At 50.5% G+C, this 16,282-nt stretch overlaps 1 protein-coding gene across 1 annotated transcript; it reads left to right on the top strand.

Annotated features, from left to right (window-relative positions):
- The first annotated feature begins 1,142 nt into the window (after positions 1-1,142).
- Drg2 (developmentally regulated GTP binding protein 2) lies at positions 1,143-14,115 on the top strand. Its single transcript, XM_028776596.1, has 13 exons — positions 1,143-1,309; positions 2,951-3,111; positions 5,909-5,998; positions 6,536-6,596; positions 7,232-7,322; positions 7,765-7,837; positions 7,940-8,030; positions 8,575-8,672; positions 8,983-9,059; positions 10,708-10,796; positions 11,360-11,418; positions 13,068-13,121; positions 13,441-14,115. Exons 1-13 carry the CDS (start codon positions 1,246-1,248, stop codon positions 13,525-13,527), a joined length of 1,095 nt encoding a protein of 364 aa, XP_028632429.1. The 5' UTR covers positions 1,143-1,245; the 3' UTR covers positions 13,528-14,115.
- Positions 14,116-16,282: the final 2,167 nt, after the last annotated feature.

The following is a 16,282-nucleotide window of genomic DNA, read 5'->3' as shown; positions in this document are numbered from 1 at the left end:
CATATAAATACAATAAACAAATCTTTTAAAAATTTATAATGTAACCCATTATTTTGTATGCTGATTGTTTTTTTTGTTTTTGTTTTTGTTTTTGTTTTTTTTCCTAATTGTTTTTAAAAGGAAATTTGAGGCAGAAGAGACCTGAGGACTTCGTTACTTTGAGGGTAAGTAGACATAGCCAGACTTTCTTTTTTTTTTTTTTAAAGATTTATTTATTTATTTTATTGATGAGTACACTGTAGCTGTCTTCAGACACACCAGAAGAGGGCATCCAATCTCATTACAGATGGTTGTGAGCCACCATGTGGTTGCTGGGATTTGAACTCAGGACCTCTGGAAGAGCTGTCAGTGCTCTTAACCGCTGAGCCATCTCTCCAGCCCATAGCCAGACTTTCATTCTGTCTTGTCACTGTCATTTAACACCTGTAATTTGCAATTTCTATTTGGAAAATGTAATTCGATTGAGACTCGTGTCCCTGTGCACTTTGTTCTTGAAGCAGACAGGTTCAATTCCCAGAACCCACGTGCCTGTTCACCACCGTTTGAAACTATAGCTCCAGGAGATCTGATGCCCTGTTCTGACCTCCACCAGTACATGCACATGGTGTACGTACATACATGCAGGCAAAACACACATAAAATGAATACACCTAATTTTTAAAATTAAAACTAAAAACAAAAAAAACCAGTACTTCACATTAAGGCTTGCAATAAGTGTTCTTAACCGCTGAGCTCAGTTTTTAATTTTTCGTTTGTTTTGCTATCTGACATTGATACTAGCTGTGCAACCCAGCTGGCTTCAAATTAGCAGCAATCCTCCTGCCCCTGTCTCCTGAGTGCTGGGATTACAGGCTACCCCAGCAGGCTAGACCCCAATCCTCTTTTAACGTCTTTACAAAATGGGAGCCATAAGACTTCCGCCCATCTCCTTTTCTGTCACTATCAAAGAGTAAAGAGGTCCCCCCCAACCCCTGCCATTCAAACTAGTTGTTGTGGGTCTGGCCCTAATGGGCCAAAGTCAAAACCGGGCTACGTCCTGGCACATCGCAGCTGCTCAAGGTAGGAACGGATGGTATTTGCTCTCCACGTGGTGTGCCCGGAATCCGAATCTCGCAGCACCGGGAGCTCAGGAGGACGCCATTCTTGGTGCGCTTCCTGGTTCTGGCTGCTTTGCCTCCCGCACCAGACGTGAGTTCCCAGCGTTGTAACCTATAGGCAGGGTGAATCTCCGCCGAAGCTGCAACTATGGGGATCTTGGAGAAAATCTCGGAGATCGAGAAGGAGATCGCTCGGACGCAGAAGAACAAGGGTGAGGGCGGGATCGGAGGGGTCTCCCCTTCTATCCTCCTTGTTTTTCTTGTCTGTAAAAATGAGGGAACAACTGGAGCCGCCTCCGAGGCCGGAGAAACACCGGGAAAATGCCGAGGCGGGAGTGGGCACGTTCAGCGATGTGGTTTCAGGGTTCTTGAGAAATCTAATCAGTGCTGGACTCAGTGTTTAAGTAGAGAAAACTCAGCACTCACAATAAGCCCGTGACCCAGAAAGGCAATGTCGGGGATTTTCCCCTAGGGTCCTGGCTGCTGGGCCTTCATGCTGAAAAGGGCAAGAGAAGACATCTCACAAAACAGCTTGTCCGGGCAGACAGACAGGCGCCAGATAGGTAGTGTCGAGGAAGTAGGGACTGGAGAATTTGTCCACTACGTTCTTGCTATGTAGCCTTGTAAAGTCATGTCAATTTTTGGCGACCCAATGTCCACATCTGTAGTTAGGGATAACACCCACTCTGTTGAAGTTCACATGTGCAAAGCCCCTGCCAGAGTGAGCACCTAATATTTAAAGTAAACCATCCCAAATATACAATGGCAAGGAAGCATCAAACTGTAAGCGTTGGGGATCAGTGGAGAGAGGTGGGATTGCCAAGCAGTGTCCTTGGTACTTTTCCAAGTCTTGAAGCAATGTGAAGGAGTTAGTGCTGCTGTCCTTCCTATTTTGCAGATAAACTGATGCACAAGGCTAAGTGACTTTTCTAGGCAGTAATGGCAGGGTGGGATTGATCTGATTTAAACCGCAGGTTCATAGGCCTTGAGGCAAGGACAAGGTAAGCTGGTGAGAGAAGGGAGGAAGGAGAGGGGGCAGGACGGGCGAGGTCCTCGTGTTTTCAGTCTCAGCCATACCCCTATTATCATGGAGATTTGGTAAGACCTGAAATAGAATTCCTTCTCAATAATGTAACCCATGTCCCCCCAGAATTTGGAAACAGTATGGTACCCTAACAATACTATAAAGGAAAGCATGTGCAGTGAAAACAGTATGTCTTCCCTCCATGAATGCTGGGTGCTGTCAAGATACATAAAGTTAAAACAGAGCACAAGGTGCCCATCCCTCCGCCTGGGGCTACAGTGATGAGACACATGCAGGGAGGTTGTGTGGCCACCTGGATCTCCTCAGGGGCGTCTCTCAGCATGGCAAATGTGTGTGTGCCACAGTGTCCCCGTCCTGCCCACAGTGGTGCACCCATGGAATTCTAGCACCACAGAAAATGCCCTGTGTCCGTAGAGAAGCAGGGCAGACCCAAGGCCTTCAAGCCAGACCCAAGTTTTCTCTGGACATCTTTGGGATGCAACAAGACATGAGTTCAGGAACTTCCTGGCTGTTCAGAATTGGCTCGTAATCTTTAAGGCAGCTACCAGTAAAGACTAAAGCTTCAGAGTGAACAGAGAGCAGCCTTGTAACCTCCCATTTGCCCCAGGTACCGTTAGTGCTTCCCATCCCTGCTCCTTATGATGCCGAGGTGCCGTTGGGGTACCAAGGGGACCTTTGAGGTCTCCTTGAGGTGATTGTTGTCTGGTCTTGGTGTCCTCAGTCAGCACTTGGCCCTATGTGGGTCCCCACCTGACCCACCAGGTAAAGACTCTCGATACTTATTTCTACCTGGTTTTACATCCTCCAGCCACGGAGTACCACCTGGGCCTGCTGAAAGCAAAACTGGCCAAGTATCGGGCCCAGCTCCTGGAACCATCCAAGTCAGCCTCATCTAAAGGAGAGGGCTTTGATGTCATGAAGTCAGGTGATGCTCGTGTGGCACTGATTGGCTTTCCCTCTGTGGGTAAGGTCAGTGATGGTCCTGTGGACCTTGGGGAGAACAATCGAGGGTCACCTACCTGCCTGCATGCCCATCCCTACCTCCCCTCACCCTAACATAGAGGCTACTCTTTCTGCTCCTTAGCACCAATAGTTGACCTTCCAACTCAGCCAGTGGCACACATTTATTCAGTGTGTACCTTGTGCTGGGCATTGTGCCTCCTACTGCCATGCCCAACTCTGCCTACACGTATTTCCTCTCAGAAAAGACAATTTAAGCAAATTCAAGTGTCATCTTAGTTGGTTTTAAGCTCCAAGGAAGTCTAAGGTCCTTCAAGACGTGTCTGGGTAGGTGAAGACTTCTCTAGTGAGTGGTTAGTTCATCAGATGCCCTCCCTCCATGAATGCTAAGTGCTGTGAGGATACAGCTTGGAGCTTCCAGAAAGAGGCCCTTAGGGCAAGCCTGCCTGTAGACATTGGGAGAGCCAGGCTATCTGCCTGAGTGAGCATCAGGAAAACAGAGAAATTGGGCCTCAGAGCTACCAGACGTACTGGCTTGAAGTTAAGTGATGGAGTCACTGTGAAGTTTTCTAGAAAGTTTCTTCTGGATAGTGGTTCAGTTAAATGTCCTATCTTGACTTCCATTTTATGTGGTAAGATTAAGTAAGCATCTTTGCCGGGGCAGATAAGGTTTTAATACATTTCATATATGTGCCACACTGGAGGTCAGAGGAGAACGTAAAAGAATCAATTCTTTCCTTCTATCATATCGGTCCTTAGGATAGAACTCAAGTTGTCAGGCATGGTGGCAAATACTTTTTATCTGCTGAGCCATCTTGACAGACAATAGGTTTTTAATACTAGAATGATCTTGGATTTTTTTGTTGCAGAGATGCCAGAGTCCTTATAACATTGTTTACTGGTAACATTGTTACATGAGAATAGCACCCTTGTTACAACCCATGCATTAGTGTCATGCTGCTGTCTTTGTGTCCATACTTGGATACACAGCTCCTTAAACTGCTGCCTCCTTACCAACCTGGATTCCCCCTCACATTCACCTGTCCTGTCCCCCTAATTCTAGGCAGCCTCAGCACCCTTTAATTTTTACTTTTTGTTTTGTTTCAAGGCTCATGTCTCCCTATGTAGCTCTACAGGGGCAGGAATTGGCTCTGTAAACCAGGCTGGCCTCAAACTACCTGTCTCTTATCTCCTGATTGCTAGGATTAAAGGTGTGCCCCACCTTATCTGGCCCTGCTCTTTAGTTTTATTTTTCTCATATTCACGTGTGTATGGATACATGTGTATGAGGGTGTTTGTGCACATGTATGTGTATAGGCGTGGAGATCAGGACGATGTCCGGTATCATTTCTCAGGGTTTCCACCTAGTTTTTGTTTTTGTTTTAATGATTTATTTATTTTTATTCTGAGTACTCTATCCGCATGTACACCTATATGGCAGAAGAGGGCATCATATCACATAGATGGTTGTGATCCACCATGTAGTTGCTGGGAATCGAACTCAGGACCTCTGGAAGAACAGCCAGTGCCCTTAACTGCTGAACCATCTCTCCAGCCCCTCCACCTTGGTTTTTGTTTTTGTTTTTTTAAGAAAGACCTTTTACTGGCCTGGACCTTGTCAAATAGGCTAGTCTTCCTGACCCAACCCCAGGGCTTCCCCTTGCCTCCACCTCCCCAGTGCAGGGAGATTATAAGACCACTCCTAGGTTCTTTACATGAGTGCTAGGGAAGTAAACACTTGACTGATTCAGCTCCCCGGCCCCAACTCCCCACCTCATTTCAGTACTGGGTAGAGCAGCGTTGTGCCACTGAGCCATAGTCTCAGCCTGATTTGATGACTTTGACATTTTGACAAAGTGATGCTTAGGTGTTCCATGAAGTCCTGGCTTTGGGACTATCTGACTGCTTCAGAATGATCCCAGCATGTGTCCCTCCAGCCAAACTCCCCTCCAGAGACCTGTCTGATCTGATCTACTTCCTGCTAGGCTAGGATCTGCCAGTTCTCCAAGGATGCCTGGTTTCCTTTTTGGGGAAATGGTTGTGGAAACCAAGACTGAGGTGCTGGCTTACTTTTTAGCAGTCTACTGGTATACAGACAATACAGCAGAAGAAAGATGGACACAGGAGGCTGCTCAAATGTAGGCCTGGAAGCACTGTCTGGGTCTGCACCAGGAGCAGCTCCTGAATCCATCCCAAGGCAGTGCAGCAGAGAGGGGTATGAGCAGCAGCCTCTGCTCCTTGGGAACTCGCTATGGACTAGGCATATTTGATTTGTTTTGTCTCCCCTCTGTAACTAGTGTATCATTTCTCTCTATAATAGAAAGTGTGCTGCTCCTGAGTCCTGTCGTACAGGTGGGCCATCAGATTTAGGATCAGGAATGTATCCAACAGTTAGCCTGTAGCTGGGTACGGTGGCAGCCAGTAGTCTCAGAACCAACTCCTCTCTATTTGCAACCCCCTTTACAGCCCCAGAGCAGCAGCAAGCTCAGAATTCTAGTCTCACTAGGACAATAGGGCCAGAGACAGGCTTCTGGAACAGGCGGGGAGAGCTTAGGAGCCAGGTCCCTCACCTCAGACAGTTGTGAGGCCTCCAGAGAACATTGCCTCTGGTGCCAGTCCATGTTTGCATGCTAGAGACCATGCTCTCTCTGAACAGTTATTCTGTATACTCGGCCGAGTCCCCACTCTAAAGTCAAGGAAGGCTCTTGCTCTGTCTACCCAGGCAGCCCCTTACCCCACAGGGACTTGCCCAGGAGACTGAGTTAAGACTCCTTAGAGCAGTGGCCTTTTATTCTTTCTCTCCTAGTCTACTTTCTTGAGTCTGATGACCTCTACAGCCAGCGAAGCTGCATCCTACGAGTTTACCACCCTGACGTGCATCCCCGGGGTCATTGAAGTAAGTGGACCGTGCAGGGCCCTCCATGAAAGAGGTATGCTTGTGAAATGCTCATTGTATAAGCATCTGAGATAGATGCCCCTATGTGGGGATACCCTGCAGCATTGGCCCTTTGGGGACCTGAGAAGTACTTGGCTGGCCTAGAACCCTAACTTGTCCCAGTTGATCAGGCTGGCATATGGCAGTTCTGCCTGGTTCTTTGCCCTCTGCACATCCAGCTCCAGCCCCTGACTGCTGGCTGGTTGCTTCTTTACCCCTCTGTAAAGCCTCAGACTTCAGCCTTGCTTGCATGGGTACCAGCTGTTGGAGCCTTGTGCCTCCATATGAGCTGATTTATTGATTGTACAGCAGTGTGTTCTATAGGCCTTCTCAGGCATCTCTAGCTCTTATATGGTAGTCTATACCAGGCTGAGGTGATGGGCCCTGACTTGGCCACAGTTGGCACCAACTGTGAGCCCATTGGAGGTGCACAGGCCCAGGCAGGCTCCCGGCCACAGTAGCCCAGCCCTTGCCTCACCCTTCTCTTCTTTTTCCCAGTACAAAGGCGCCAACATCCAACTCTTGGACCTTCCTGGAATCATTGAAGGAGCAGCGCAAGGTGGGAGCAGGGCAGGGTGTGGGAAGCAGGTTGTAGTTCTGTCATTGAGTGTTGAAAATGGACAGGGCTGTCATGGAGCCCACCTGTGGACCCCTAGTCCTGGTACCCTTGCCTTCCAGACAGGACAGGCTACAGTTCAGGTGCTGGTGTCATATTCCCTTTGTGATCTTGGTCCGGTGGTTGAATGCTTATCTTCACAATGGGCATAGTCCTACCAAATACAGCAGTATTGAGGAGTAAATGAACAAGTGTTCATGAGGCTGGGCTGGGCTTTTCTGCAGGGAGGGGAAGAAGGCCATTGTTACCCTGTCATTCCACTTAAGGCGGTGACTTCTAGAATCAGTCTTAGCTGGGCTAAGGCGGTACAAACCTGTAGTCCCAGCATGGGGGGTGGGGAACCAGCCTAGGTTATATAAGTGGACCTTGTCTCAAAGAACATAAACAAAACCAGAGTCCTTGAATAAATAAGCTCATGGATTTCCCTCAAAAATGCCAAGAAAAATCATAGCACAGAGCAGAATGTAACCAGAATGGCGAGTGTCTGGAGGGGAGTAGGTGTTTCAGGCTGCATAGTCACATTTTCCTACTTCTTGCCTGTGCCTTCCTGAGGCATAGCCTTTCCTCTATCTGCGCAGGGCGAGGACGCGGCCGGCAGGTCATTGCTGTAGCACGCACAGCTGATGTTGTCGTCATGATGCTGGATGCCACCAAGGGAGATGTGCAGAGGTCTGTGTGTGCAGCAGGACGGGAACCCACAGGGCTGGTCCCATGTATCTCTGGCTCAAGGGGTCTGTATCTAACCTAGCTACCACCCAGCCTAGGTGTTCTCCCCACTAGATGATGTCCAGCTAGGATTGGGGACCTTAGGCTTCAGTAGAGAGCTACAGCCTAGCCTTGGTTATTGTCCACCCGCTGTCAGAGCCGCACACTAGCCTGTCTCTAACAGTAAGCCTCTGGGAGCTCGTCACCCTCCTCTAGGCACCCATGAGGGCACTGTCTGACCTCTGCTTCAGAAACTCCGCCACAATTTTGGGCTGTTGGGTTGCTAGGGAAGGGGCTCGAAGAGGGAGCTGGCTTCTGTCCATGCAATCAGGGCTGCATAGGCCATGAGGAAGCTCTGTGGCTTGCTTAGAAACAGCCTGTGAAGGCTCACTCAGCCTTTGCCTAGGTCCCTGCTGGAGAAGGAGCTGGAGTCTGTGGGTATTCGTCTGAACAAGCACAAGCCCAACATCTATTTCAAGGTATGTTCACACTCTACCCAGGGGCAACCTGGGAACAAGGGATGGACAACTGATGTTGCTGCCCCTTCACCAGCAGCTTTCCCTGCTTCTCTATTGTTCTAGCCCAAGAAAGGTGGTGGCATCTCCTTTAACTCAACGGTCACACTGACACAATGCTCGGAGAAGCTGGTGCAGCTCATCCTACACGAATACAGTATCCTTCCAGGAAGAGCCTCCTAGCCTGGGGCAGCTGGCAGGGTTCAGGACCTAGCCACACACTTGGCAATTGGCTTCCTGGCTCCTCGTTGGATGTTCAGGTGTCAGATGACATCTAGAAGAAAGACAGAATGTCATGGGAACTGGGGTCTCTGTCTTGGAGAAGAAGCAGGGGCTGTGTTTGCAGGGTGTTAGAGAATGGGCCAGCACTCCAGAGGCAAGAGATACCAGTGAGTGAGGCCAAGCAGGCCAGGATGGGACCTCCAGCTTTCACCTGGTGCTGCTGGGGTAGCCTGGGGTTCCAGGTGCTAGTTCACTCTTGACAGCAAAATCTGAAGTCGTTTGTTGGTTTGTTTTTCGTATTTTGTGTTTAGGGACTAGAGGTGAGAGAGTCCCTCAAGCCTTTAGAGCTTGTAGAACTTCACAAGCAGACTGTGGCCAGGTCCCTGTGGCCAGTGCATTTTACTGCTGGGCCCTCCCACTAAAAGACACATTCGGACACCAAGCCAGTACACAGCTTGCCCTTAATCTGAGCTACTCAGAGATCTTCAATGCCGAGGTACTCTTCCGAGAAGACTGCTCTCCAGATGACTTCATCGATGTGATTGTGGGCAATCGGGTGTATATGCCCTGCCTCTATGTAAGTGGTGCAGTGGCCCAGGCCACGTGACTTTTCTCTGAGTGTATCTCTTGTACTTCAGTGACCCAGATAGATGGCTCCCATCCACTTCAGTAGTCTGCTGAAAGGAACTGAGAGCCAGGGCTCTCCCCATTCACCTCCCCTGCCTCAGTGGCTGCTGGAGTCTTAAAGGGATGGAGAGCTTGAAACCAGGGTTCTTCTTAGGGGGATTTCCTCCAGCCAGTGTCATTGAGGGGAGCCAGCCTGTGGGCAGGTGTTGCCACTGAGGCTCTGTCCCTGGCGTGACTGTTCCTCTGCTATCCAATCTCAGGTGTATAACAAAATCGACCAGATCTCCATGGAAGAAGTAGACCGTTTAGCTCGAAAGCCCAACAGTGTTGTTATCAGGTAAGAAAGTGGCTTCTTGACATGCTGTTCTCCTTTCAGATTGTTTTCTTGTTTTGAGACAGGTCTCTGTATAGCTCTGGCTATTCTGGAACTCACTATGTAGTGGAGGCTGGAAGCTGGCCTTGAACTCACAGATATCCACCTGTCTCCACTTCCCGACTACTGGGATTAAAGGCGTGCATTGCCATGTCCTGTCTCTCTGAGAGTTCTTTTTTTTTAAGGATTTTTGAGACAGGGTTTCTCTGTATAGCCCTGGCTGTCCTGGAACTCACTCTGTAGACCAGGCTGGCCTCGAACTCAGAAATCCACCTGCCTCTGCCTCCCAAGTGCTGGGATTAAAGGCACGCGCCACCACCGCCTGGCTATCTCTGAGAGTTCTAATCCCAGGGGATAAGGCCCTGGCAGGCCACCTCAGCTTGGAAGAGAGCTGGATCCCCAGCATCTCCTCCCAAGGGAGAGGTCAAAGCCCAGGAGCTGCAGGAAGAGCTCTCATAGCTGTTGGATGAGTGAATTCCACTTTGACCCCACTTCCTACCCTTCTCTATTGCATGGGTCACGGGTGACTCTGGCCAGCAGTCAGTGACTCACTTCCTGATGACACCCTGCACCCTGCAGAGCTCTATTTCAGGGGGTTGTATTAAGTCCTCTGCTTCTCTGCCTCCCTCCGTCAAACCAAGTGTTCTGATGGCTTCCTTAAGGGCCTGGCTTGTGGGAGCAGGTGACAGCTGAAGGTTGTCTCCTAGACATTGCAGCTGCTGCAAAGGGCAACATCTGTCCAGATACTTGGTGCTGCCTAAGACATATTCATCCTTGGTTTTGGGAGATGGTCGCCTTTCCCAGCTTGTACTTACCACAGCATCCAGGGCCACCTGAGTCTGGCTGTCCCAAAACTTAGGTTCCTCTGTCATAGTTAGGGTTTCTATTACTACAATGAAACACCATGATCAAAAAGCAAGTTGGGGAGGCAATGGTTTATTTTGGCTTACACTTCCAGATGATAATCCACCAATGGAGTAAGTCAGGCTGGAACCTGGAGGCAGAAGTTGGTGCAGATGCCATGGAGGGGTGCTGTTTACTGGCTTGCTTCCCCTGGCTTGTTCAGCTTACTTTCTTATAGAACTTTAGCTAGACTGTGGGTAGCACCACCCACAGTGGGTAGGGTCCTCCACCATTGATCACTAATTGAGAATGCCTTACAGCTGGATCTCATGGAGGCATTTCCTCAACTGAGGCTCCTTCCTCTCTGATGATTCTAGCTGTGTCAAGTTGACACACAAAGCCAGCCAGCACATGTTCCCTCTGTATTCTGAGATACCTGTGGGTGGCCCTGGACCTTTAGCAATCCATCTATCTTTTTTAGGGAAGTGTGAACATGCCCATGGTCCCAACACAGCAGGCCTCTGTCCCCTATAACAGATACCATGGACTCTGGACTCCCTATAACATGCAGCCAAACTGGTCCATAGGAGGATGCTGAGCTCTGTTGGTTATGATGCTGGGTAACCAGAGGTACAGCTGGCATCATGATAACCTGCTTGTTAACAGGTGATGGCAGGGTCACACTGGCCTTAGTACTACTTCCAACAGTAGAGACTATATGGCCTCTGAGCCCCAGGGCCCTGCCTGCCTGACACTGCCTTCCCTGCAGCTGCGGTATGAAGCTGAACCTGGACTACCTGCTGGAGATGCTTTGGGAGTACCTGGCTCTAACCTGCATTTACACCAAGAAGAGAGGGCGTGAGTTGAGAATGACAGCTTGGAAATGAGCCTCCCCCAACTTTCCCAGAGCTGTCAGCCTGTTAGTGGCATGCAGAGGTCTCCATTGCCAGCTTGTCTGTTAGAATGGGCCCTGGTCTTCTCTCCAGGCAGAGGACCTTGCTCTGCCTAAGCTCACGTGGCTGAGATGCTGGCTGTGGGGCAGCTGGTCTGGAAGCTGTGCCAGGTCCCCACAGTGCCAGGCCACTTGTTAGGTTCCTTATTCACACTGCTTACCTGAATGTGAGGCAGTTTGTGGTAACCCTGCCTTTGTAAGCTAGGAAGGGCTATCTATGGCTTCCCACCTAGGCTGCAGCATCCATTCACCCCTACCCATCCAGCTCACACATGCCATGACTCCTCTCTGGGTTCTGTAATGGATGACAGGGTGGCATAGCACAAGATTCTATGCTGACGGTATGCCAGATGGTAAGGAGCAAGGCTGGGGTCCTGGGAGGTAGAACAAGTCTCTGAAACCAGGGCCCCATTATAAAGGAAGCTGATTCAGGACAGAGACTGGTTGACATGCCTTCATCTCCCTGCAGAGAGACCGGACTTCACAGACGCCATCATTCTCCGGAAAGGGGCTTCTGTTGAACACGTGGTAAGTTGAAAACCTACCTGAATGGCCAGGATGTGGCCTGAGCTATTTGTTCCAGCCAGGGTAGGGAGAGGTGAGGTAAAGCAGGCTTTCCTTGGCTTACCTGGTTATTGGACACTGAGATGGGTTCTTCCTGTGAGATGAGCGCTGGTGGTGGTGGTGGAGGAGGACCTCTCTTTTCCTGTCCTGTAGGATTGGGTAACAGCTGCAGGGTGGCTAAGATCACAGTGAATACGGCTCAGCTGACCACCTGGCACTGAAAAGGTGCCCTTGCCCAGTAGTCTTTGTCTCTCTGCTCCTGATATCACAGGGTTGGTGCCAATGAAGGAGAACTGCCACCTTTTCACCCTTGCTGTTATGTTATATTCCAATTTCTCCAGTGTGTATGAGGCTAAGCCTGGGAAAGGCCAGTTTTCTTTCTTCCCCCCAACTCCCCCAGTGGCAGAGCTGTTGCTCCAAATCACCACCTCCTGTGGCCACCTTTGAGCTCCCGAGGGCTCCTGGGGCCTGACTCTTCTTACTTATTCTCCAACTGCCTAAGTCCAGGTTGGCTGAGGCTGCTTCCTGCCCCATCATGCATTCATTGAACATCAGCTCCAAATGTGGTAGCTCTGGTCTAACCAGAGCTTAGCAGATTTCAGGTCCCTGTCCCCAGAGCTCAACTGTTGTCTGTGGGTCTGTGGTCTGCTCAGATGTAGTTCAGGAAGAAGTTTGGAGGGCATGGCCTGAGGTGCCCTGGAGTCCAAACTAATATTGAATACAGATCTGAAGGAACATCCAGTCAGGAGTTTGTGGTCTTGGACATAAGTGTCCCTTTCCTTGTTAGAATTGCTGCCTGACACCCCTGAGTATCGTCAGGCCACACAATCATGATCCTGAGTTCTTTTCATAGGCTGTATTTCCCTCCATCCCCAATATTTCTCAGGATCTGTTGTCTGGGGGGCAGGAAACCAACCATTCCTGCAGTCCCTCAGAAAGACAAGCAGGCTAGTAGTCCGCCTTTCATTTGGCAAGTCTAACTTGAGCCAACAGGGTACTAGCCTTGTGGTACTTGGACACACAGCAAGGCTAGTTACCTCTTCTTCTGGGCCCAGGTTTCATAGCCATGGGCTAAAGAGGGTTGAGAGTACTCTAGCTTCTACTGGACCATGGCTGTAGTGCCTCCTACTGGGAGCATAGTGAGCTGTAGACACTGGTGCTGGCCCTTCTTGGGGAGCATGTTCCACCTTGGACCAGGCTACTTGTCTAGAGTAAATTGGCTCTCACCATATATGATATTTCTACCAGGAGGATGGCATGGTGTGATGTGATATATAAGATGCTGTAGGCCACAGCCAGACAGCTTGACAGACAGCGACCAGGCAGTTATGACTCCAAGCCAGGGTGGGTGTTCTGGAAAAGCCTTCCTGACCTTTTTAAAGGGAACATGGGTACAGTTGTCCAGAAGAGACAAGCAGAGGGCTACTACCTGCAGAAGTGTTCCTGGGTGTGATTTCAAACCCGCCTAGAGCTGGGTGTGGGTAGGATAAAGCAGGGGTCTATAGCTGCCTTACCTGTGGCCTGGGGCATCAAAGTACCTCATGTGGGATGGTTGCTCAGCACAAGTCCCAGTTATGGGGCCTCATCATCTCCCTGACTTTCCTGTCCCGTAGTGCCACCGCATCCATCGGTCACTGGCCAGCCAGTTCAAGTATGCCTTGGTGTGGGTAAGTCTGAGCAGGAGCTAGATAGAAGGCTAGACCCAACATCCTCAGGGCTAGGCTCAGCACAGCATTCCTGGCAGCATCCCTGCCCTTGTGCATGGGGACCCTTGTGTCTGTCTGTCCTACCCCATGAATAACCAGAGTTGGAAGTAGGTCTCTCCATCTCTAAGACTTAAGTGGGATGCTTCCCTGTCTGGGCCCACAGAGTTTGTTCTGTCGGAGCCCCTGCTTCCTCTGGCATTCACATCTCCCCTTGCATCCCACTGTCCTGCAGCCTTGGCCATCCAGAGACTGACATGTCCCCTCTGCCCTCTTCCATCAGGGTACCAGCACCAAGTACAGCCCGCAGCGGGTGGGCCTGACTCACACTATGGAGCATGAGGATGTCATCCAAATTGTGAAGAAGTAATCATACCACCTTCCTGCAGCTTGGCTCCTGGGGAGTTGGACCCCCTGGAACACACAAACAGGAAAAGTACAAACATATACCCCAGGAAGTGACTCTTGAGTTGGCTGGTTCATGATCTCCTTCAGTAAGCAGTGTTGGGACAGGCAAGGCTGGGGACCAGGGCTTAACTGAGGACATTCCCTATAAAGCCTGTACCTATGGTAGGCTTACCAAGCAGCCTACAGCCTGTGGCCATGTCCTGTGGCCCATCTGAGCACTCAAGGAGCTAGTTACCCACATCCTCCCAGCTAGACCTAAGCTGACCCCAGCTCAGGTAGGATCCCCGAGGCTGAGACTCCTGACAGCAACTCTAGCACATTGTGGTCTCAAGATGAAGCCTTCCACGGGTCCTCCCAACACAGGGCTGTCCCTCGTGGAAGCCAGGGCCCAGCCAGTGTCCTAAAGTGCCTCCCCCTTGGAGCCCTTCCCAGAGCAGCCTCCTCCTACCTGGGTGGGACCTCTGATCTAGCTCTGTTTCCTTCTAAGCTCCTATGCCTGCCCTCTATTCTGAAATAAAATTTAAAAAAAGAAAAAAGTGGTTCCAGACCAGACCAGGGGAACTTGTGTTTCTGTGCTTAGTCCAGTGGGAATGGGGAATGGGGCAGCAGGGAACCTGGCAATGAATGGAAAGTCGGCCTATGAGGGACTGGCCTGGGCCTGGTTAACCAGGAGAAGGCAGAATCCGCCCAGCCCAAGAAGACTGTCTAGAGGCTGCAGGTTCCCCCACCCCACCCCCAGCCCCCCTGGCCTTTCTAGAGGCCAGGCTCAGTTGCCAGAGTAGATGGCATCCTTAGGAAGCCCTTGCGACTGTTGGAATAGCAAAAGGCTTCTCTAAGTGCAGGGCAGCTGATGCTCGAGCCAGGCTGGAGGCTCCACTGGTGCTGGCTGAGTCCTGTGCTTCTCCATAGACAGTGTACAAGTGCTCTTGGCTGCCTGAGAAGTGGGCTCTGGGGTGCGTTACCTGATTTCTCTACAATCCCCAGAAAGGGAGAGAGCTCTAAGGCTGGAGCCAGACTGCAGTTCAGCTACTGCTCTCAGGCTGTTCCTGCTCCCCTGTCAGCTGCTCTTGCTTTCCAGAGACAAAACAGGAGTAATAGATGTCATTAAATATACATTGGGCCCCAGGCGGTCAATGTGGCAGCCTGAGCCTCCTTTCCATCTCTGTGGAGGCAGACATAGGACCCCCAGTAAACAGCATGCAGGTTGGGAGCCAGCCACAGGACCCAGGTAAGAGACTCTGGATCCTTGGGGTTCTGCCACTGGGCCCTGACATTGCAGAGAGAAGAGAAGGGGGCGGCAATAGAGCTGAACCTTAGCCTTGCCTTACTGGGTACCCTTCTGATCTTCACTGTCTTCTGTGAGATGGGCACAGTGCCGGTGTGACTCCTTGGCAACAGTGCTGCACCAGGAAAGGTAAAGATGTAGCTATTTGTGGGGTACACCAGGGCAGGTAAAGGTGTAACTATTGGTGCAGTACACCAGGGCAGGTAAAGATACAGCTACTTGTTTCTGCTCCTTTCTCTAAGGATTCAAGGGAAGGAATCCAGCACGCAAGGCCTTTTCCTACTCAACTTCAGGGAAAGCCTCAGTCCTGGGAGATGCTGTCCATGAGCTCCCTGGGCAGCAACCTAGCCCAGGCATGTTCTGTTCTTTCAGTGTGCCTGGGAAAGCTGGAAGCTGGGTCGGGGACAGTTCTGACTGGATTCTGGCTTGACTCCTGGACTAGCTGTATGTTTTTCAGGTGTCCCCATCTGTCCTGTCCTGTTTGTGTGTGGCTGAGCTGTGTGACTGTAACCATTCTGGTCCTACAGTCTAAGCCTGCATGTGACAGGGGTGTCCACCTGTGTCACTAAGGTACTATTAACCACCTTGATCCCTTTCTGTAACGGTCATTCCAGCCATCCTTTAGCAGAAACCCCCGAGTTCTCTCTCAAAATCCTGGCGACCCAAAGCCCAGGTCAGAGTGAGCAGGGCTGCTTTCTCTTGCTTCCAAAGATTCCTTTTTACTGTGTTCCCAAGTGTTCTTCCTTTGTACCTTCACCCAGAAAGTTAAATGCCCCAAGCTATCTTCCCTTTTGTCCACTTCCCTTTCGTGACTCAGTTTCCCAGGTACAGTTGCCTCACCCATCAGTGTCTCCCACCCAATGGCTCCTGATGTCTCTTGTTTCAAAACAACTATGATTGCAGCCATGCTTTCTTGGCTTTACCAGGCTCAACACAGCTGCCTGCCCCTGTCTCCCCTCGTGTCTTCCTTCCCTCATAGTTCTCGGGGAATTAATGTCTCCTTTTGCAGGTATGCAGTCTCACAAGTAAAAAGAATTTATAACGAACTCAGGAGAAAGTTTGGGGACAATTTGACTGGAGTCTGAGAGAAAATCATCAGAGTAAACAGCTGGGACCCTGCACCTGCTGGGAGGGGGGTAAGGCAAAGCCATGGTTTGAGTGACAAGGAAGGCAGATGTGCTCTGCAGAGGAAGACTCCAGGCAGCTGCCTGAGTAGATGGTCCTCAGCAGGAGAATGGCTGGGCATGGGGCCGCATTCCTTTAATCCCAGCACTTGGGAGGCAGAAGCAGGCAGAGCTCTGTGGCTTCACAGCCAGCCTGGTCTACTGAGAGAGGACAGCCTGGGCTACACCAAGAGACCCTGAGACCCTGCCTTTAAAAAACAGAGAGAGAGAGAGAGAGAGAGAGAGAGAGAGAGAGAGAGAGAGAGAGA

The sequence above is a fragment of the Grammomys surdaster genome, unplaced genomic scaffold (assembly GCF_004785775.1).
Source record: "Grammomys surdaster isolate TR1022 unplaced genomic scaffold, NIH_TR_1.0 270, whole genome shotgun sequence".
NCBI classification, from domain to species: Eukaryota; Metazoa; Chordata; class Mammalia; order Rodentia; family Muridae; genus Grammomys; species Grammomys surdaster.
Note: the sequence above shows the minus strand (reverse complement) of the source record. Positions and strands in the feature narration are given on the sequence as shown.